At 45.5% G+C, this 23,438-nt stretch overlaps 2 protein-coding genes across 3 annotated transcripts in view; both read right to left on the minus strand.

Annotated features, from left to right (window-relative positions):
• Positions 1–1,349, minus strand: part of LOC141003236 (uncharacterized) — a 29,119-nt gene extending 27,770 nt beyond the window's left edge. Inside the window, exons 1-2 of the mRNA XM_073474527.1 lie at positions 1,184–1,349; positions 79–432 (exon numbers count right to left, since the gene is read on the minus strand). Coding sequence (XP_073330628.1) covers positions 79–432; positions 1,184–1,220 — 391 coding nt within the window. The 5' untranslated portion in view covers positions 1,221–1,349. The remainder of the gene's footprint in view (positions 1–78; positions 433–1,183) is intronic.
• Positions 1,350–2,254: 905 nt separating this feature from the next.
• Positions 2,255–21,916, minus strand: LOC141003240 (butyrophilin-like protein 2). Of its 2 annotated transcripts, none has more exons than XM_073474534.1 (7): positions 18,293–20,109; positions 11,042–11,082; positions 10,365–10,709; positions 10,157–10,264; positions 9,650–9,976; positions 5,236–5,571; positions 2,255–5,121 (listed from the first exon to the last, which is right to left on the minus strand). In XM_073474534.1, the coding sequence occupies exons 1-7, from the start codon at positions 18,475–18,477 to the stop codon at positions 5,021–5,023; spliced, it is 1,443 nt and encodes a 480-aa protein (XP_073330635.1). In that variant the 5' UTR covers positions 18,478–20,109; the 3' UTR covers positions 2,255–5,020. The 2 variants fall into 2 exon arrangements, 1 of the variants encoding a protein (XP_073330635.1); XR_012179702.1 differs by lacking the exon at positions 2,255–5,121 and adding an exon at positions 5,930–9,400 and having other exon boundaries at positions 5,483–5,571; positions 18,293–21,916.
• Positions 21,917–23,438: the final 1,522 nt, after the last annotated feature.

A 23,438-nucleotide genomic window follows, 5' to 3' on the forward strand; every position in this document is an offset into this window, starting at 1 on the left:
TGAACATGACCTTTGACCTTTATCTACAGTACTGACCTTGGACCTGTATCTACAGCTGTTTCAGGGATTGTGGCTGACCTTTGACCTGCAGCTGTACGTCCGTCACTCTCCGTTCTGTCTTCAAGCCCCAGCTGAACCCTCTGACGGTGCAGGTGTAGGAGCCGCTGTCAGAGAGGTGGAGTTGTGTCAGATTGAGGCTGAGGTCTCCACTTTCCAGAGCATCAGCCATCATGGATGTTCGGCCGCTGTAAAGCTGGTTTTGTTCTCCAAGCTCATCACCTTCCTGCTGACGCTTGTGGACGGTTGTAGGATCGAGATCCAAGCGACTCCACACCACTGAGGGGGCGTCCAGGTCAAAAGTGGGAAACTCACAGGGCAGCAGGACAAACTCCTCCCCCTCATACAGCTCCACAGCTGAGGCATGCTGGGAAACTGTGAGGTCACACAGGTAGAGAGGTTAAATTACTGTCACTGACTGTGACGTCAAAAGAAAATGGTTTAATAAGAAGACTCTCCTTCATTGAGAGTTTGGATATTGACACATTTTATCCTTAAAAAGTTTATTATCTGTACAGAATACTATGAGTACTTGCTCAACCTGATAAAATACTGCTTTATCTGACTCGTTATCACGTTTAAATCTTTTCCAGCTCGTCGAGGTCGCTCTTCATGCACAGCAGCTAACAGTTACAACCTAATACCATATTACAGATTACATGTGAGTAAAACAATCTATATGCAACACGTGAATTAATATAAAGGCTCTAACCATCCACCAAACATTTACTTTCATCCACCATTTCTTTGTATATGACGTCAGAATCAGTAAGTTGTGCAACAAACTCTTTCAGAGACTTTCCAAATTGTTGTTCTGACTCGAAGGGACGTTTGCATGAATTCTCTGTGGTCGGGAACTCATTTTCAGATTATTCTGACATCACATAAATGCACCATTATTCCTCGTGGATCCTCAGGAGACATTAATCTGGTTTTGTTTGTGATTGTGTGGCTGCTTTAAAATCCCATCAGCACAGTTTAACACCAGTAACAGCTGACAACAAACAGAATCAACTCAGATGTCATGTTTCTCTCATTATTTAGTTCACTTTGTTTTCTGTTCAACGTGGTCTTAAAATGAACACCTCATTTTAAGATCAGATCAGAGGGAGGAAGTTTATCTTACCGTGCACGAGTATCACAAACACCACAAACATCTTCATCCTCCATTAAAAAAATAAAAACTTAGAACCACAAACTCCTCTTCAATCTGCGTCACACTAAACACATTCAGTTTACAGCAGTCGACACTTTCCTCCTCCTGATGATCCACTGACGCAGTGACAAAACTTTAGTTTCACTTTCGTCTGCAGACCCGGAGGCTGCAGATTCAGACGAAGCCCCTGACTGCAGACCTCGAGGTGGGCGGAGTCAAACATTTGACTCCGCCGTCACCGTGATGCTTCCTGCTCGGTTTTCCCATGTATTCCTGTCTCTTTCCTGGGTTCTGACGCCCTCTTCGGTATTATAAATAATGGAAGGAAGTGTGACTTTTATAATATTGTTCATATAATTTTAGGTGTATCGTTAGGTCATGTGAATTAGCTGCACACTTTATATTTACATGTACAGTAAATATGCTCTATGTATATAGCAGTGATTTTTTTGTTTTGTTATTAAGAGCATATCTTGTCTTTTTGATTTTAAAAAAACAACTATACTACTCAGAAATAGGATGCTTTATGAGTCTCTGGTCATATTTTATTATTTTTCTATATGTAATATTATTATATGGTATTATAATAAATGCATTATGCGTGTTTTCTTTTCAGTTTTACTTATAGTTCCTCTATGCATATATTCAGCCTATATTTCTCTGGGCTATGAGTAACTAACATGAACCAATTTCACATTTGTGTTCATTTTTCTTAATGTTGTCGAAAGACAACACACTTTCATTGCTGCTATTGCGAAGCAACAATAATCAACAGGGCTCAATTTCTCAAGCACCTGATGGACCATGATCATGGACCTCAAGATCGTCCAGCGGCTCCTAATCATGTATGTTCATATCAGTATTTACATTTAGCCTATGTTACTCTATACTGTATTTAGAGATTTTGTGGACAGAAATTAAGGTCATCCAGGTAAGATCAAAAGACAAAACAGGGTGGGTGTGCACATCCAAAAAAAAATGAATACAGATGCTGGATCAATAAAGAGCCAAAAGCAAAAAAAAGGTAATGTCCACATACTGTTTAAAAGCTCCAAGTAACTTTAATGGCAAGTACAAGTGCAACGTTTCGATCTCACTGATCTTCTTCAGGCATTTCTTAAAATCACAAAGCAGGTCAGACAATATAAAGGCAAGCAAACAAATTAGCTGCACAGGTGATTACCTTGACAGTGAGGAACAACAGGACACCCTTTTTGCCTTTCTGAAGGCAGTTTTGTACAGAACACCAACACAACTGGGCTTCACGGATGAAGTCCAGTTCATCTTAGGTGTTCTGTTTCCAGAGGTAGGTCTAACCATGTAATGTATTTGTGTGTGTTCCTGCACTTTCAAAGCCTAAATAAACAGCTACAATGGTGCTACTTGTGTATGGACCCGTGTATAATGGCTTGCTGTTCAGATTTGGTATAACGGTGTATTTAAATTATATATATTTTTTAAAGTAACGATTCTCTTTTGGAAGGCCATCATATATGGCCTGTCTGTGCTGCAAAATCTGTCCATGCAGGAGGCTGAGCAGGTCTTCCTCACTGGTCAGCTTTATCATCAGAGGTAAGAATGTAATTTTTTTAACACAAATCTTTATCAACTGTTTTTATAATATTAATACCTTAATTAAGAAGTAGTTATGTTAATTAATGTTCCTTTAAGTGTTTCCAATATTTCTGTTAACCCAGCAGTGATTATGTTGTCCATTTACTATTTCAGTGAAGTGGAGGAGTTCAATAGAGGGATAGATCGACAATTAAAGAAAGAAGGGAAACCATTCAATTGGTATGTAGAGCTGTTACCTACTTCACAATCTGGGGGTCGAATATGTCAATTACATGTAATTACACATTATTTCTGCTCTGTTTTCTTGCATCTCTCTATCTTTCTCTCTCTCAGGAGTCGTAGAGGCCTTTAGGGATTCTACCAGGCAGGGAGTTTGACGATAAAGTGTGACATGCATCAAAACTTTTGTTTGTTTTAATAAAAAGGATGTTCACAAAAGTTGTGTCCTATGTTTCTAAACAAAATGTGAGGTAAAATGATTCTGGTATGTTTTAGAGCCATTTTAAGAGGTTGAAGCATATTTTGATGATAATGGGAAAATATGAATCAGAATTGTTTTGGCATTTGGGTGGAATTAACCTTTAATAATGAGCCACAATTATTTTAGCAACTGGGTGGAATAAACCTTTTTAATTTATTGATGTACTGCTGGCTGTGCAACAAACCGCCCCCTTGAGGATAATAAAGTGCACCTTGACCTTGACCTTCAATATTATAAAACCTAGGGTCCTAGAAATGCGGCCCTGAAACTGCAGCAGTCACAAAAACATAAGGGGCCTCGAACTGCAGTCCCAGAAATGTGGGTCTGAATCTGCATATTTTCATGATATTGGCATAATATCATGAATCAGAATTGTTTTGGCATTTGGGTGGAATCAACCTTTAATAATGAATCACAATTATTTTAGCATTTTGGTGGAATAAACCTTTAATACCATAGTTAGACAGGAAGTAGTATTCTGCTGTCATCAAATATATATGTGGATCAATTCAGGAATTAGCTAATTAGCCACTAGGTGGAGCTGCTCAGTTGTACATGGATCAAAATGGCTCCATTCAGAACTTAATAAAGAAGTGGAATGGCCCTTAGTTTAGTTTTATTCAATATTTAACTAAAATACTCAGTGTAATCTGTTTGGCAGGTGCCATGAAGTGTCAGGGCATTTAATCAATCATAACTCGTTGAATACTAAACTGATTTTCAAGCGTTTGTTTTTTTTACTGCAAACGTCATACATGTAGCTATGATACAGGACACATGGTTTGGCATATTTTAATATTCATATTGGGCTTAACAGTAATAGAATATTCTGATATATGTGATGTATGATAGGTATTTTGCAAAATACACACAATATATATATATACATATATATAAACACTAATATATGATAGAGAAGCAGACGCAGATAGTGGCAGTAAAGTACTACTCAGCTATTTTAATAAGCTGAAAAATGAAGAAACGATATATGAATACATTATATATCTATATATATAACATATAACACAATAGACAGAAGTTATATATCAGAGAAAATGAAAATATATAAATCTTATATAGAGTATCAATGTAATTCATATATATATATATATATATGAAGAAAGATAAAAACAGCTTGTACAGCATTATTAAAACATGTTCCAAGATCACGGGAGTGAAATTTAGGGACCTGACCAGTTTTTGTGACCAACAAACTCTGAGGAAAGCAAACAACATTTTGTCTTCTCCTGGTCACGTGCTTGCAAGTGAATTTCCTCTGTTGCCCTCAGGTCGTCGCTATGTCTCACCTGGCTGACACGCCATGTCATCCCCTCTGCTATTCGTCTCTTAAATTCTTTATAATGATTTTATTTTATTCCTTTTACCATGTACATCTTATTGGTCAACATGTGCAACCTATCTATTTATTCACTCTATTCAGCTATTGATCCTTGATGACACTGTATTCCTTGGCATTCACATCAAAACAGCAACAAGTGGCCTTCAGGGACACTGAAAGTCTAAAAAAAAACAAGAACATGTTTCAGTCCAAATCACAGAGCTGATCAACATGTGACATCACACACAGATGATCAATAGTGACCAATAGTGATTATACAGAAGGAGTCAGAGTGAAGAAGAAGCTGATAAAGCTTCATGTTGTCATCCACCGTCCATCAGCTCCTTCACCTCCATTGTCTCTCTGATCCAAAGTCACATCAGATCAATAGTCAGAGTGACAAACAGACCAATCAAACAGATTGATCCTCCATCAGAGAATCAGTTGGAGTTGGATCAGTTGAGCTGCTTCTGTTCCTGATGTTGATTGTTTCATCTGTGATCTGAATTCTCCCTGCAGAGGAGACAGAGGACAGTTGGACATAGACAAACAACCAACCAGAGACAAACAACCAACCACAGACTACAACCACAAGGACTGACCTCTGACCTGCATCTTCATACTGACCTTTGACTTCAAGCAGTACTTTTTTCCCTCTCATGATGTCTCCGTCGGTGTTGTAGACGTTGCACCTGTATGTCCCTGTGTCTGTGTGTTTGGGGTTTTTCAGGGTCAGACTTAAGTCTCCAGTTTCCAGCAGGTCTTTGTTCATCTCTGTCCGGTCTCTGTAAAACTGGTTCTGTTCTCCAGGCTGGTCAGAGCCGTTCTGATGCACCTGGACCGTCACTGTGGGTATGGGATAATTACGTATCCACTCCACTTTAACATCATCAGGCAGGTGAACTGTGGTTTTGAAGGGCAGCTGGACAGACTCCACCCCCTCCTCCACCTCCACCTGACAGACTGAGAGGACAACAAGTCACAACATCAGCTGTACAGACAGCAGAAGCAGGTTTTAATAACTTTATTGAATTATTACAACATTGTACAGAAACCTGATGTTGTGTTTCACAGTAATGTTTCATCTGGTGACATTTACATTTATTGATGTTTTTAAGTAATAAGTCTATCAGGGTCACTTTGAATCTTATTTTATTTTGTCTTTGGGGGAAGAGAACCCCATCAAATGTTCTCTGACTGATTTTTACAGATGGTGATTTGTTAACATAAAACCTGTAGCATACAAATGAGTTTTTAATAAACAATTAAAAGTTTCTGACAAATATGTTTAGAACGCTTCTCAGAAGAATCGCCACCTTACCGTAGTGGAGGGGTTTGTGTGTCCCTGTGATCCTGGGAGCTATGTTGTCCGAGGCATTAGCTCCTGGTATGGTCTCCCAAGGCAAATTGGTCTCAGTGGAGGGACCAGACTAAGAGCGGTTCAAGAAGAGCCTATGAATCGGCAGCTACAGGGAAAGAGCACCTCGCCCAGTATGGGGGCACCGGGTCCCTCCCCTGGAGCCAGACCCGGGGGTGGAACTCGCCGGCGAGCATCTGGTGGTCGGGCCTTGGTCGGTGGGGCCCGGCCGGGCTCAGCCCGAAGGAACAACATGGGGCCGCGCCCCTGTGGACTCACCACCCGCAGGGGAGAGCGATGGGGTTGGGTGCAATGTACATCGGGCAGCAGGCAAAGGGGGGGACCTGGGCGTCCTGACCCCCGGCTTCGCAGACTATCTCTCGGTACATGGAATGTCACCTCTCTGGTGGGGAAGGAACCAGAGCTGGTGCGGGAGGTAGAGCGGTACCAACTAGATATAGTTGGGCTCACCTCCACGCACAGCACCGGTTCTGGAACCAAACTCCTTGAGAGGGGCTGGACTCTCTCCTTTTCTGGAGTTGCCCAGGGTGAGAGGCGCCAGGCGGGTGTGGGGATACTCACAAGCCCCTGGCTGAGCGCCGCTGTGTTGGAGTTCTCCCTGAGGGACGAGAGGGTCGCCTCCATGCGACTGCAGGTCGCTGAGGGGGAAGGCTGACTGTTGTTCGTGCGTATGCATCGAACGGCAGCTCAGAATACCTGGCCTTCTTGGAGTCCTTCGGTGGTGTCCTGGAAGGGGCTCCTGGACCATGTTCAGAGCCTCCATTGTAGAGGCAGCCACCAAGAGCTGTGGTCAGATGGTCATCGGTGCCAGTCGGGGCGGCAACCTAAGGACCTGCTGGTGGACACCGGCGGTGAAGGAAGCCGTCAAGCTGAAGAAGGAGGCCTTTCAGGCTTGGCTGGCCCAGGGGTCTCCTGAAACAGCAGACTAGTACCAGGAGGCCAGGAGGGCTGCAGCTTTGGCAGTCGCTGAAGCAAAAACCAGGGTGTGGGAGGAGTTCGGTGAGGCTATGTAGAAGGACTTTCGGTCGGCCTCAAGGAAGTTCTGGCAAACCATCCGGCGACTCAGAAAAGGGAAGCGGACCTCAGCCCAGGCTGTTTTCAGTCGGGGAGGGGACCTGCTGAACCAGACTGGGGATATCGTCGGGCGGTGGAAGGAACACTTTGAGGACCTCCTGAACGCGGCTAGCATGTCCTATGTAACTGAGGCAGAGTCTGAAGACTCATAGGAAGACTTGTCCATATCCCTGGCAGAGGTCACTGAGGTAGTCAAGAAGTTCCCCAGTGGCAAGGTGCCAGGGGTGGATGAGATTCGCCCCGAGATGCTGAAGGCTCTGGACATTGTTGGGGTGTCATGGCTGACACGTCTTTTCAGTGTCGCGTGGAGGTCAGGGACGGTACCTCTGGAGTGGCAGACTTGGGTGGTGGTTCCTATTTTCAAAAAGGGGGACCGAAGGGAAAGAAGTTCCCCAGTGGCAAGGTGCCAGGGGTGGATGAGATTCGCCCCGAGATGCTGAAGGCTCTGGACATTGTTGGGCTGTCATGGCTGACACGTCTTTTCAGTGTCGCGTGGAGGGCAGGGACGGTACCTCTGGAGTGGCAGACTTGGGTGGTGGTTCCTATTTTCAAAAAGGGGGACCGAAGGGAAAGAAGTTCCCCAGTGGCAAGGTGCCAGGGGTGGATGAGATTCGCCCCGAGATGCTGAAGGCTCTGGACATTGTTGGGCTGTCATGGCTGACACGTCTTTTCAGTGTCGCGTGGAGGTCAGGGACGGTACCTCTGGAGTGGCAGACTTGGGTGGTGGTTCCTATTTTCAAAAAGGGGGACCGAAGGGAAAGAAGTTCCCCAGTGGCAAGGTGCCAGGGGTGGATGAGATTCGCCCCGAGATGCTGAAGGCTCTGGACATTGTTGGGCTGTCATGGCTGACACGTCTTTTCAGTGTCGCGTGGAGGTCAGGGACGGTACCTCTGGAGTGGCAGACTTGGGTGGTGGTTCCTATTTTCAAAAAGGGGGACCGAAGGGAAAGAAGTTCCCCAGTGGCAAGGTGCCAGGGGTGGATGAGATTCGCCCCGAGATGCTGAAGGCTCTGGACATTGTTGGGCTGTCATGGCTGACACGTCTTTTCAGTGTCGCGTGGAGGTCAGGGACGGCACCTCTGGAGTGGCAGACTTGGGTGGTGGTTCCTATTTTCAAAAAGGGGGACCGAAGGGTGTGCTCCAATTATCGGGGTATCACACTGCTCAGCCTGCCTGGGAAAGTTTATTCCAGGGTGCTAGAGAGGAGGGTCCGTCCGATCATTGAACCTCTGATTCAGGAGGAACAATGCGGATTCCGCCCTGGCCGTTGAACAGTGGATCAGCTCTTCACCCTTGCAGGCTTGCTGGAGGGGTCATGGGAGTTTGCACATCCAGTCTTCATGTGTTTCGTGGACTTGGAGAAGGCCTACGACCGGGTCCCCCGGGGAGTACTGTGGGGGGTACTGAGGGAGTATAGGGTACCGGGGCCGTTGGTATGAGCTATCCGGTCCTTGTACGACCAAAGTGAGAGTTGTATCCGTATACTCGGCACAAAGTCGAATACGTTTGCAGTGGGTGTTGGACGCCAGGGCTGCCCCTTCTCTCCGATCCTGTTTGTGATATTCATGGACGGGATCTCAAGGAGCAGCCATGGTGAGGAGAGTGTCCGGTATGGGAACCTCAGAATTGCGTCTTTGCTTTTTGCGGACGACGTGGTTCTGTTGGCTTCCTCAGCCCGTGACCTCCAGCAGGCATTGGGGTGGTTCGCAGCTGAGTGTGACGCAGTCGGGATGAGGGTCAGCACCTCTATGTCTGAGGCCATGGTTCTTTGCCGGAAAACGGTGGATTGCCCCCTCCAGTTGGGGAGTGAGCTCCTGACCCAAGCGAAGGAGTTTAAGTATCTTGGGGTCTTGTTCACGAGTGATGGGAGAATGGAGCATGAGGTGGACAGACGGCTTGGTGCAGCGTCTGCAGTATTGTGGGCGTTGTACCGGACTGTCGTGGTGATTTACCGGTCCATCTATGTTCCAACCCTCACCTATGGCCACGAGCTGTGGGTAGTGACCGAAAGAACGAGATCATGGATACAAGGAGCCGAAATGAGTTTCCTCCATAGGGTGGCTGGGCTCAGCCTTAGGGATAGGGTGAGGAGCTCAGACATCTGGAGGGAGCTCGGAGTGGAGCCGCTGCTCCTTCGCGTCGAGAGGAGCCAGTTGAGGTGGTTCGGGCATCTGATCAGGTTTTCCGGTCACGTCCAACTGGGAGGAGACCCCGCGGCAGACCCAGAACCCGCTGGAGAGATTACATATCTCATCTGGCCTGGGAACGCCTCGGGATCCTCCTGGAGGAGCTGGAAAGTGTTGCTGGGGAGAAGGAGGTCTGGAGCTCCCAACTGAGCCGGCTGCCACCATGACCCGATCCCAGATAAGTGGAAGAAGATGAGATGAGATGAGATTTTTAGAAGGAAACTGCCTGGATTCTGTTTGTTGGCAGCATTTTTTATTAGCCAGGAAGATTTAAACTTCTGTTTCACTCAGAGGTTGAGTCCCCCATGTTTTTTGTTTAGATACTAAAACACTTACGGGATCAGGAAAGGTGGCTTTGGTTCAATATAAAAGTCCTTTATGGATGACAGTTTTGCAGTACTCACCTTTGACCAGGAGCTCCACTTGTTTCCTCATCAGGATGGTCCTCGTCCTGTTGTAGACTGTGCAGGTGTAGGTGTCTGTGTCTCTGTCTGTGAGGTATTTCAGGGTCAGACTGAAGTCTCCAGTTTTCAGCAGGTTTCTCTTCATCTCTGTTCGGCCTCTGTAACGATCATGCTGCTGCTTGTAATTCAGAAGGCCATTCTGATACACGTGGACCTTCGTGTCGTAACTGTTCGTCCACTCGGCTGTGACGTCCTCAGGCAGGTGAATTATGGTTTTGCAGGGGAGCTGGACAGACTCCGCCCCCTCATCCACCTCCACCTTGTAGACTGAGAGCACAACAAACCACAACATCAGCTGTAAAGATAGGAGCAGGAACTGTGATGGTAACAGGAGCTCATCGTCCCATCCTTCTGTTATAATCCCAGAACTAACTGTCGACACTCTACTCTAAAAGACTAAAGATGACAACCATTGGCATTTTGTGTAGTGTAGTAGAAGTGACGTACCTGACACGAAATAGTGCAGAAAATATACTAAAAGACTCCCCAAAACAATAAGACCAACAGCCAGGAGAACCAGGAGAGCTGTGGCCCAAGATGGAAATAGAAATCGTTCTGTGGGAAACAGAAACATAATGAACATGACCTTTGACCTTTATCTACAGTACTGACCTCAGACCTGTATCTACAGCTGGTTTCAGGGATTGTGGCTGACCTTTGACCTGCAGCTGTACATCCGTCACTCTCTGCTTGTCTCCTAAGGCTCCTCTCACGGTGCAGGTGTAGTTCCCGCTGTCAGAGAGGTGGAGTTTTGTCAGATTGAGGCTGAGGTCTCCACTTTCCAGAGCATCAGCCATCATGGATGTTCGGCCGCTGTAAAGCTGGTTTTGTTCTCCAAGCTCATCACCTTCCTGCTGACGCTTGTGGACGGTTGTAGGATGGAGATCCAAGCGACTCCACACCACTGAGGGGGCGTCCACGTCAAAAGTGGGAAACTCACAGGGCAGCAGGACAAACTCCTCCCCCTCATACAGCTCCACAGCTGAGGCATGCTGGGAAACTGTGAGGTCACACAGGTAGAGAGGTTAAATTACAGCAGCAGTCTAAGATGTGTGTTGATATCTGACAACTTATTTACACTTTTACTATCATATCACGTCACACTATCAAACAGTCTTGTTAGCTAGGAAGAGGTTGAATGCTAACGCTAGCTGTTGTCTAACGGGAACTAAAGGCTCATCAACTATGTTCATTTATGTTGAAATATGGCCTGATGTCCCTCTGCATGTTCACTGATAACCATTTGTCAGATTCCTTTATACATTACACATTATATTACATTATATATACATTTATACAAGTTGCAAACTAGAACACATCTGTTTATCTTACCGTGCACGAGGACCACAAACACCACAAACATCTTCATCTTCCTGTAAAAATTACAATTTAAAATATTATCTGCTTCTCTTTTCAAACACACAGTTTACAGCCAGTTGTCGCGTTCCTCCTCCTGAGCATCAAGTGCCACTGTAACACAACTTTAGTTTCACTTTAATGTTTCCACTACAGCAGCTTTTGGAGTGTTAAGAAACAGGCTGAGACACAGTAGATAGATAAGGCTGCTAATCACTGCTCACATGGTTAGTACTAAAACATATCTGCTGTATTAAGGGTAATAAGCTACTATTTTTCAAGGTGCAGTGTTGTCAGATGGTCTGTAGAGGGAGCTCCAGAGTCACACTAAACAGTACAGTGATTCCACCTGCATTCAACTGGAAGTTATAGAAATGTCTGAATAATGAAGAAATTGCTAATGTGGAACTCAGACTGGTGCCTCAACAGACAAATAATAATATGAAGCAATAACAGTTAAAAAATAAACCATATTTTCATAGTTTTTGTGCCGATGAAGACATGCTTTATGTTAAAATGTTAGTTATGATTTACAAAGACTGTCGCTGGCAAAGGTTTTTTTAGTTTTAGCTAATTAATTTAGTCAAAATATAGGATAAATATATGCCCACTTTAAGTCAAAATCACCACCTAATAATCCGTTTTTTAATGCAAAATTAAATTTAATCAAAAGTTTACTTTTCTCTCTGTGAAAGAAAAGATGTACGAAAAAAATATATGTGTGATGTTGCTACAAAAAAAACAAAACGCTTAAATAATATTAGCACTAATACAACTCTGGAATTTAATTTACACATAAATAATGATGATTTAAAATGCAGTCACAGGTTTGGTAAGGGCGATAATGGTTCTGTAAATTAAAACATGTTAACCAAGTACAACTTCAAATGAACGGCACGTCTAGATATGACTCAAAGTGTTTCGACGGTACAAACACAGCTGAAACTCCACATTATTGTAATCTAGCTCCTTTTCACACACAGATAGTTAACACAGGTTAACCTCAGCCAGGTCTATATGATCCACACTGCATTTCTACTAATCCTGAGTTAACTGTGATCTGTTGGAACACACAAGTGCTTTGAGGTTAAGCTGCACTTTGTAGAAAGTTGTGTTACTACTCTGATTACTTTATAATAATAATAATACATTTTATTTCTATAGCACCTTTCAAAAGCAAAGTTACAAGGTGCTTCACAGAATATAATTGCATACAATACAAGAAAGGCAAATTAAGCAATTGGAGACTATTAAGGGCTTTAACAGTAACCAGTAACATTTTGAATTGAGTTTTGTAATGGATGGGTAACCAGGAGTCTGGCTGCTGTACTTTATACTAACTGTAGTCGGGCAGCTGCTGTGTTGTTCAGACAGGTGATAATGAGTTACAGTAATCTAGACAGGAGAAAATGAGGGTGTGGACGAGTTGTTCAACTATGTTTCTGGGTCGCACTGGTTTGACCTTGGCAATTATTGTGATCTGTAAATAACAAGTTCTAACTGGACTGTTAATATGTTGATTTAAGTTCAGATGGTGACTGAAAACAACACCCAGGTTTCTGGCTGATTGTTTTGTATTCGTTGTTAGTGGTTGTAGTGTCGTATCTTTCTTACCCTCGGGCAAAGTCCAATTTAGTAAAGCATTAATGTGGATCAAGTCATGAATAAGCTTTGTACGTGGATCAAAATATAGGATGACTTCATTCAGCAAGTGGAACGGCAACATGGTTTCAGACTCAAATGAATCATAAAGCTTACTTTTATTTGAAATATTTCGATAAAAACGTAATTAATATTTAACTTCAGTGATTCTTGTTGACATAGAAGTAAGGATTAGGAATAGGTGTAACCTACATAATGTATTTATAATAATAATAATAATAATACATTTTATTTGTACAGCGCTTTTAAAAACTCTCAAAGACACTTTACAAGAATGGAATACATACAAGAATACATAAAATCAAGTGCATGGTGCATAAACTCAAGTGCATAGTGCGATAGAGGAGAAATATGTAGTAAAAAGAACAGTGTATGAGGATATGGATCTGTGTAGGTTTTTGGGAGAACAGGTTGAGTACAGCAAACTGCTACAGGTGCAGATGAAAAGCGAGTTTGAAGAGGTGGGTTTTGAGTAATGACTTGAAGGTGGATGAGTCTGGGCAGTCACGGATGTGTTTGGGGAGGGAGTTCCAGAGGGAGGGGGCAGCAATGGAGAAGGCTCTATCCCCCCAGGTACGGTGCTTGGTCCTGAGGGGGGGTGAGAGAAGGTTAGCGTCTGAGGATCTGAGGTTTCGAGAAGGAGTGTGGTGGTGGAGCATGTCCATGAGGTAGGGAGGGGCCTGGTTGTGGAGGGCTTTATGGGTGAGTAGGAGGAGCTTGAAGTTGATTCGGTGAGGGACAGGGAGCCAGTGAAGGTTTTGGAGTACGGGGGTGATATGTTCACGGGAGCGGGTGTGGGTGAGGAGGCGGGCAGCAGAGTTTTGGATGTATTGAAGTTTATTGAGGACTTTGGAAGATGAGCCATAGAGGATGCTGTTGCAGTAGTCCAGTCTTGAAGTGATAAATGCGTGGATGAGAGTCTCAGCTGCAGAGAAGGAGAGTAGTGGGCGGAGGCGGGCAATGTTTTTTAGATGGAAGAAAGCAGTTTGGGTGAGGCGGCTGATGTGCTGTTCGAATGAAAGAGTACTGTCCATGATGATGCCAAGGTTACGGATGGAGGGAGAGGGAGACAGGTTGATGTTGTCAAAGCTGAGGGTGAAGTTCTGGGTCGATGTGGTGAGATGTTTTGGGCCAATGAGTATGATTTCAGATTTGTCACTGTTGAGTTTGAGAAAGTTTTTTTGCAGCCAAGATTGTAGTTCTGACAGGCAGTTTGTGAGGGTAGAGTGGGTGGCAGGGGTGATGGATTTTGTGGAGATGTGGAGTTGGATGTCGTCGGCATAGCAGTGAAAATGGAGACCATGCCGACGGATGATGGAGCCAAGGGGTAGTAGATAGATGATGAAGAGGAGTGGACCGAGCACTGAGCCCTGGGGGACGCCTTGAAGCAGGGGGGCAGTGGAGGAGGAGCAGTTGTTGACATGGATGAACTGTTGTCTGTCTGAGAGGTAGGATTTGAGCCAGGAGAGAGCGGAGCCAGTGATGTTGAGAAATGTTTGTAGGCGGGACAGGAGGATGGAGTGGTTGATGGTGTCGAAGGCTGCAGTGAGGTCAAGGAGGATGAGTATACTGAGGTGGCCGGAGTCTGAAGAGAGGAGGAGGTCATTGGTAATTTTCAGGAGAGCGGTTTCGGTGCTGTGTTTGGGGCGAAATCCAGATTGAAAAGGTTCGTATAGTTCATGAGAGTGGAGGTGGGTTCGGATTTGTGAGGCGACAACACGTTCCAGAATCTTTGACAGGAAAGGGAGGTTTGAGATGGGACGGAAGTTTGAGATGATGTCAGGATCCAGGCCGGGTTTTTTGAGGATGGGGGTGACAGCGGCCAGTTTGAGGGATTCGGGGACAGAGCCAGAGGAGAGGGAGGAGTTAATAATGATGGCGATTAATGGGGAGATTGTAGGGAGGCAGGATTTCACGATGGAGGATGGGATAGGGTCCAGAACAGAAGTCGAGTTTTTTATCTTGGTGATAATGGGGAGGAGTTCCAGGGGAGAGACAGGGGTAAACTGTGACAGAGGTTGAGTAGTGGTGGTGGTGGTGGGGGGGGTGAGAGGTGGAGAGGCTGACATGGGGGGGGGAGTGCTTAGTTGGTTGTAGATAGTGTCAATCTTAGACTGAAAGGATGCCAGGAAGGAGTTGCATTTGTTGACTGTGAAGGAGGTGAGGGTGTTGTCGCAGGGTTTGAGGAGTTTGTTGATGGTGGAGAAGAGAGTCTTGGGGTTGTTGGAGCCAGAGTGAATAAGCTGAGAGTAGTAGGTGGACCGTGCAGCAGTGAGGGCGTTTTTGTAGTCTGAGAGGTGGTCTGTGTAAATGTTGAGATGGACTGTGAGACCGGTTTTCTTGTAGAGTCTTTCAAGCTGGCGTTTACGGATTTTCATTTGACGGAGTTGGGGAGTGTACCAGGGAGCTGAGTGGGTGAAAGAGACTGATTTGGTTTTGAGGGGGGCCAGGTTATTGAGGCAGAGGGACAGTGTGTCATTGTAATGGTTGACCAGGTCCGTGGGGTTAAAAGTTAAAGGGGGGGTGGACAGTGTGTTGGCCAGCAAGTCAGAAAAAGCTGAGGGGGAGATGGATTTAATGTTCCTGAAGGTAATGTTGCGTTTGAGTTTTGGGGGACGCAGGGGGGTGATGAAATCCATGATGATGGCCAGGTGATCAGAGATCTGTAGGTTGAGGCTGGAGAGTTTATGAAGGGTGAGACCGGCAGAGCAGACTAGGTCCAGGATGTGGCCGCGACAGTGGGTGGGGAAGTTGACATGCTGAGTGAATTGAAGGCAATGAAGCAGTTCCAGGAGGTCTGTTGCACTTTTGGAGTTAGGGTCATCGATATGGATATTGAAATCACCCAGCAGCAGAATTGAGGGGGATATGGCGGATAGCTGGGTGAGGAATTCGGCGAGGTCTGAGAGGAAGGAGTGGTTTGGTTTGGGGGGACGGTAGATGATGGTGATGACCAGGGGGGTGGGACCAGGCAGTTTGAGGGCAATATGTTCGAAAGACTGAGCAGGAGGGATGGAGATAGTGGATGCAAGGAAATTTTTCTTGAAGATGGCAGCAACGCCACCACCCCGTCCGTCAGGGCGTGGTTTGTCAATGTAGGTGTAGCCAGTGGGTGTGGTCTGATTTAGGGAGAGGTAATCGAGAGGTTTGTGCCAGGTTTCGGTTAGACAGAGGAGGTCGAGTTTATTTTCAGTGATTAGTTCATGTAGGATGGCACTTTTGTTGGTCAGAGAGCGGGTGTTGAGTAGGACCAGTTTGAGGTGTTTTTGGATCTGAGTCGAGGAGGGGGTGGCAGGAGTGCAGTGTATGGGGAGCAAGTTGTTGTTTTTCTTCATAGTCCTGGATGTACAGCATGGGCGGGGTGGTCTCTGTGTTATGATGGATTGTATGGGGAATGTTTCAGGTGGGAGGGATAATGACTGGTTGGGTCGTACGGGGGCGCTAGTGAGCTGGACAGTGGTCTGTGCCTCTGCTGGCGAGGGATGAGGAAGAGTGTCGGTGAAGGGGGTGTGTGGTGTAAATAGTCAGTCTCGTGGAGCAAAATGTACAGTGTGTTGTATGTTGGCTGCAAGCATGCGACTGCCAGTGGTGTTTGGGTGAAGGCCGTCGGGCTTGTAGAAGGAGGGGCGGTTCCAAAACAGATTAAAATTGTCCGCGAAGTTGAAACCTCGAGCGTAGCAGGCATGCTTGAGCCAGGAGTCCAGCTGGAGCAATCTGGAGAAGCGCGCGTCCCCGCGACCAATTGTGGGAATGGGACCGGAGATGAATACGGACTTTCCACACGTGCCCAAGAAGTCCAGGAGGGAGGTAAAATCCCTTTTGGTGAGCTCGGAGGCGCCCCGGGCCAAGTCGTTGGTCCCTACGTGCACCACTATGCGCGTTATGGAGGATGGGAGTGACTGAAGCAGCCCAGGAAGTTTTTCCAGAATTTTTGGGGCTGTGGCGCCGGGGAAACAGCAGGTGGTGGCATTGAAGAATCGGATATTCCTAGTGATGGAGTCACCGATGATCAGGGTGGTAGGTGGGAAAAGTGGGCGAGGATGAGGTCTGGCCGGGCGGGATGGTGACGAGCCACCGTCCGGGCCGTGTGTCGTCCGCAGGATCGGTGGCAGGGCCCGGCCGGACAGGTGTTGCGGTGGGTCGTCCGTTTCGGCCACAGGAGGAGGAGAGTCTGCCTGCAGCGTGTGATGGCGGAGGCCACCGGAGCGTCGGAGAACGGCTTCCTTCAGGAACTTGCGGCGAGAGGCAGGGTCAGTCGTTCGGAAAGAGAGCCGGTGGCCCGGGGCCGAAGCACGGCGGCACCGGGCGCCGGCGGGCGCCGGCGGAGAGGAAGGCTCTGCGTCATCAACGGGCGCCGGGGAGCACGCGGCGGGGCCTCCCGGCACCGGGCGAAGATCTGGGTTGTCGGCCAGGGCCTCGAAGCGGTTGGAGAGGCTCAGGCGGGGAGAAGCAGTCGCATCCTGGATTCTCTTTCTGTCACGGATAACAATTTCGGCCCGGGATGACTGAAGGCTGGGTGTTGAGGAGGTGAAAGGCCGCGGACAGGTGGAGGTATCCCATGGGACAGTATCCTGGAGGGCTGCTTTGAGCGAGGCAATGTGCATTGATTGTTCGTGTGCAAGGTCCAAACAGGAGGTCAGCATGGTCTGTTTGTCCTGCAGTTCCTCGGAGAGTCGACGGATGTCCTCCTTAAGGTCGGTGATTTGTTTGTTAGCCATGTTAGCCAAGTTAGCCATGGCTGTTGCTTTTTGCGTGTGCACACACGATCCTTGTGTGCACTGCATGTTAACAGTGTCTTTAGTAGAGCAGAAATATGATTGTCTTTAGTAGAGCAGGAGTATGATTGTCTTTAGTAGAGCAGGAATATGATTGTTTTTAGTAGAGCAGGAATATGATTGTTTTTAGTAGAGCAGGAATATGATTGTCTTTGGTAGAGCAGGGATATGATTTTCAGACGGTTAGCAGGCTAGGTTGACACAGCTAGCAGGCCGGAGCCGCTAGGCTGCTGGGCTGCTGGGCTGTTGGTCCGCTGGGCTGCTGGGCTGTTGGTCCGCTGGGCTGCTGGGCTGTTGGTCCGCTGGGCTGCTGGGCTGTTGGTCCGCTGGGCTGCTGGGCTGCTGGGCTGCTGGGCCGCTGGGCTGCTGGGCTGTTGGTCCGCTGGTCCGCTGGTCCGCTGGGCTGCTGGGCTGCTGGGCTGCTGGGCTGTTGGTCCGCTGGGCTGCTGGGCTGTTGGTCCGCTGGGCTGCTGGGCCGCTGGGCCGCTGGTTCGGTGGGCTGCTGGGCCGCTGGGCTGCTGGTCCGGTGGGCTGCTGGTCCGCTCTGCTCTGCTGCTGCTGCTCTGCTCTGCTGCTCTGCTGCTGCTGCTCTGCTCTGCTGCTCTGCTGATTTAGTTATAGCTGTTCAATCATCATTTTAATGACAGACACTTCTTACTTATGTTTTGGAATAAATGCAAGATATAATTAATATGTAGCCCGTTAGCTAGCATAAGTGACATTTTTGCTACGTCATACCACTTTCACTTACTTATAGTGACAATTTTAACGTAAGAAACAGGATACTTACCTCACTAGAGTCACTACTAATAGGTTACTGCCATCATTGTTACTGTAGTTTGTTTTAATTAAAAAATAAGACACAAATAAATGTAGAAAGAAGAAGAAGAAAGGGAGAGAGAGAGAGAGAGAGAGAGAGAGAGAGAGAGAGACTCTACGTTCCTTCTTCCGGTTCTGGCTTGGTGCCAAAAACATTCACACCCTCTTGGCCGTGTTCGGCATGACAGTGATTCATAGTTAAATCCCATCATAGTATTCTGGTTCAGATTCTGTAAATCTGTTAAGGTTAGTTTGCACTGAAACAACAGCTGACATGTGTGTTTTTTTCCTTATATATATTCTGCAGGATGTTTTGGGTCGGAATAACATTTATTTATAGATTTGGTTTAATGCCATTCAATGGTACTTTTTACAATAAATATGATTAAACATGGATAAAAATGTCTTCAGAAAGGTCTAATCCAGCTATATAAAGAAATCAAGGATTTTTTGAACTTGTACTGGTCACCTGGGACTCATTTGGTATCTGGGACAACAGGATAGAAGAACTGATAATGCTGCCGTCCAGTATCAGATATGGGAAACCCATCCCACAGGTAACTGGATGGATGGATGGATGAACTGACCTATACGAGAATTTTTTTCTACTCTCAATTGGCGCTTTTAGGTGCTTTCAGGGTTTTATCATCCTTTAAGACCTAACAGACGTTTTGCATCCCGTCAAGTCCCATGGGGTTTTGTGTGGTTTCATCTGGTTGCGATGGACCCATTTACATGTCCGCTCTTTCTGGCCTTTGTTTACTGTGATCTTCTTGGGAATAGTGCGAATGCCAATGCCAATGCAAATACTGCGTGCTTGAAGGTGGGAGAGGCTGGGGGGAGGAAGACCTTTTAACTCGGTCATGTAGGTCCCTTTCAGTCCGAGGGCGGACAGCGGGATCTATGGGTTACATAGATCACAGCGAGGACATACCTAATTGAGCGTTCCTGTGGAATCTGCTCTCTTTCCTTTCCTCATGAGAGTTTGCACCTGCACGTGCTTTTGGGAATGAACTATACTCAAGAGAATGCTTTAATTCCCTTTAAACCTCTTCGAGCTCTGCCTCTTTCTCCATCTGTTCAAGATGGGATTCGTTAACTTGGTCTCTAGCTTCTTTTAGTGCCTGTTGCATGTCTTGGAGACATTTCCTTTCACTTTCTCTGGCCCCGTCCCAGACTTTGAGCTTAATTTCTAGATCCTTATTTTTCTTTGTTGCTTCTTCAAGGTCTTTGTCAGTAGCTTTAAGATGTTTAGTTACTTCTCCAAGATGATATTCTGTTTTATCTAGCTCTTGCCCTTGGGTGTGAAGGATTTGTTTGAGCTCTGAGTTTCCTTTCTGCAATTAAGCCAGAGGAGTTCCTCCTCTTGTGCTTTAAACTGAGACTCAAGTCGGTTAATGCGGTCTTTTGCCTTAGTTAAGGACTCCACTATCTCATCAAGTTGTTTTTAAAGGGTTTTGTGGTTGTTTTTTCTGAGTCCTATTTCATCTTTTTATTTTTTTTATTTTATTTTACTTTTTAAATTTTAAATTTTAAATTCTAATTGATTTTCGATTAGAGGTAGAGTTGGCTTGGTTAATTAACTCAAACTTGTGTGAAATTCACAAACGAGCAGGTGTTTGGATTTCGAAGGACCTAACAGCTAATGTGTTAATAACAAAGGCCAAAGTATTTTGATCTAAATGTGGATTCCGATTAAAACTACTTGGATGTTTAGTTAACAGCTTAATTCTTTGATTTGCATGCGTCTAGCATATATCAAAATTATATTCATTTAGATTAAAGTTATCAAATGTGTAATTTATAACGTAATTATTTGATTTGCCTGAATAATGCGACACATTAATTCACTATATTAGGTATTGCAATATCAGTTTCCAGTAATACAATTTAGCCAATCGATGTGTGGGATTTGGCTCTGTCTATAATTTCAGTCGATTAAAACTGAAAGACCAAATTCAATTAACCAAGTCAGCCAGCAGAGTATGTTATATATCAGCCACCAGGGACTGTTTCGAAAATGTAATTTTAACAGAGTTGGCCACCAGAGGCGCTGTCTCAAAATTGAATTTTAAAAAACTTATTTTTAAAAGTGCACAGCAACACTTATGCATGCAAATAAATCACAGCGTTATGATGCAGAATCTGTACACATTAATTCAAACATGCAGCGATGCTGGAAAGCTCTTTATAACTCACAGATCTGGTTACAACGCAGCATCTGTACACATTAATTTCATATTAAGCAGCACAAACACGACTCAGCGAAAGTTTATGCTCACATACAATTCAAGGTATATGTAGTGAAGAATAGAAAGTTAAGTATCGCATTAATCACTCAGTGGACAGCCAAACAACATTAAAACAGCTTAAGTTTTGATTATTACAACCGACGTTTGTCTGTACACATTAATTTAATGCAGAGAACTGTGGTTTTAAGTGGCCTCACACGGGGCACCATACATATATAGGAGACACACTACAAATTAATGTAATGTACTAATCATTTGCGATATTAAACAGGGCATATTAAAGACATCTACTGGTAATAATCAAAAACGTATTAAAGAAAAGGTCCTTTGAAAGTTTGTCCCAATCACACCAGGACTCCCCATTAGGAGGTACTGTGGCTCCACAGAACTCAAGACATTTTCACACATTAAATTTATCTCAGTCAATCTATCTATTATATCTATCACACACGCATCTATTAGATTCTATCTGTAAGAAGTTAAAAGGGCCCCATTACCTATAAACTAACACTTATTACGAGGACCGTATTATAAAACGTTGCCCTGTAGGGTTTGTATACAGAGTATGAGCGTCTTCATAGCTTTAACAGTGATCCAGCTCTCATGAGTGTCTCCGTGACCATGAATGACACACAATGTAACGTAACTAGTAACGTTATTTTCGTCTTCCATTGCGCTCTCCTCCATCTCCACCATGCTGCTTTGCCTCTGTTTACTCCCGGGCGACCGGTGCCGTAAACGAGTCCTTGCGGGTGACGTAAAAATGCTACCACAAAGCAGTAGCGTTGCTGCAGTTACATCGCCTTCATACAATGAACTTGTTTTGAACTCAAAATTTGGATATCCAATGGTCATTCCGACATTGAGTTGTGCTTTACACAACCATAGTGTACGTTAACGTTAGTGTAGCAACAGTGCTAAACAAGTAGCCTACAAGTTAAAATTACGATATAAACAACAGAGGGTTATATCCTACGGTAGACATTTTTATATCGCACTACGATATATTGTAATATCGCACAGCTCTATGCTACAGTACAGAGAAAACACAGCAAATTCAGACATTTTGACTTATCAACACTACTGGAGGTGATATCTTGCTATCTAATAGCTTACTAGCTGGTTTAGCCCAGTGGTTCCCAAACTTGGAGTTGAGCCCTTCCAAACGTTCACCAGATAAATCTGATCCGTCGTCAGGTGATCACTGATCACAGATCTGTTGGTTTGTGAGATGTTGGATAATTGGCCTCTTTGGGCCTCAAACATTTATTTTCATCAAACCATGTGAGAAGTTATGAGGACATCTCTCTTTAAATGAAACTGCTAATGACTAACAGACATCTGAAATCTAAATAAATGTGATTAAAGGTGTGTACCAGTAGTGGTAATGTTGAGGGCGTTGCTCCTCTCCCCTGTTGAACTCTCGCACCAGTACAGGATGTCTGACCAGGGACTTTCAGAACGGCTGGTGCAGGACAGGCGGCGGTCTGAAGACACTTGATTGGGACACTCGATCATATTTCCTTCCCACTTATTAAAGCTTGGAAAACAGAAGAAGAGTGTTTTGTAACTCGTAGCTGTGAAGATAAGACTGATGTTTTTAGTCACGCTAGCAGAATGACAGGCCAAACACTTGGCCTCAAGTGTGCACCCCACGTACACAGGCAGTGTCCTTGCTGCACCGAACGTACACAAGATGTGTCCTTGCTGCACCCAACCTACACAAGATGTGTCCTTGCTGCACCCCACGTACACAAGATGTGTCCTTGCTGCACCCAACGTACACAAGATGTGTCCTTGCAGCACCCAACCTACACAAGATGTGTCCTTGCTGCACCCAACCTACACAATATGTGTCCTTGCTGCACCCAACGTACACAGGCAGTGTCCTGCTGCACCCAACCTACACAAGATGTGTCCTTGCTGCACCCCACGTACACAAGATGTGTCCTTGCTGCACTGAACGTACACAAGATGTGTCCTTGCTGCACCCAACCTACACAAGATGTGTCCTTGCTGCACCCCACGTACACAATATGTGTCCTTGCAGCACCCAACCTACACAAGATGTGTCCTTGCTGCACCCAACCTACACAAGATGTGTCCTTGCTGCACCCCACGTACACAATATGTGTCCTTGCTGCACCCAACCTACACAATATGTGTCCTTGCGGCACCCAACCTACACAAGATGTGTCCTTGCTGCACCCCACGTACACAATATGTGTCCTTGCTGCACCCCACGTACACAATATGTGTCCTTGCAGCACCCAACCTACACAAGATGTGTCCTTGCTGCACCCAACCTACACAGACTGTGTCCTCGCCGCAGTAAGTGGGGAACTTGTATTCTAACTCGTTGTTGGTGGGATACTGGAAATAAAAATACATCTTGTTTTGAACTTTTAGATTAATGTAGCCTTGCTGCTACAGAAATTGTGGCTCGTTTTTGCCAAGGCCTACACTGATACAAGGTAAAGGCCAACCTCATCATCTTCCACTGGGTGTTGTTGTCGGGCAACTGGCAGCTCACGGTGAACATCTCAGAGTGAACAAACTGGCTCCTGTTGTGGCTGATCACGTCTATCGAGGCTTCCGGAGGAGAAACATCTGCATTGGATGTGATGAAGATGATGAATGATAATATCACATGAAATAAAACATAATCATTTATGATATAAAGCATTTACCAGCCACCCAGATTATGTAGTGCCACTCATGAACATAAATATCAGGCCTGCTGTTCTGGACATGACAGGAGTAAACACCCTGATGCTCATGGGTAACAGGGCCCAGCACGTAGGAGAAGCCTAAAGATGCTCGCTGGCTCAACAGGACCTGTGAGAAGACACCACACAAATATAC

Source organism: Pagrus major, chromosome 10 (genome assembly GCF_040436345.1).
Source record: "Pagrus major chromosome 10, Pma_NU_1.0".
Taxonomy (NCBI): Eukaryota; Metazoa; Chordata; class Actinopteri; order Spariformes; family Sparidae; genus Pagrus; species Pagrus major.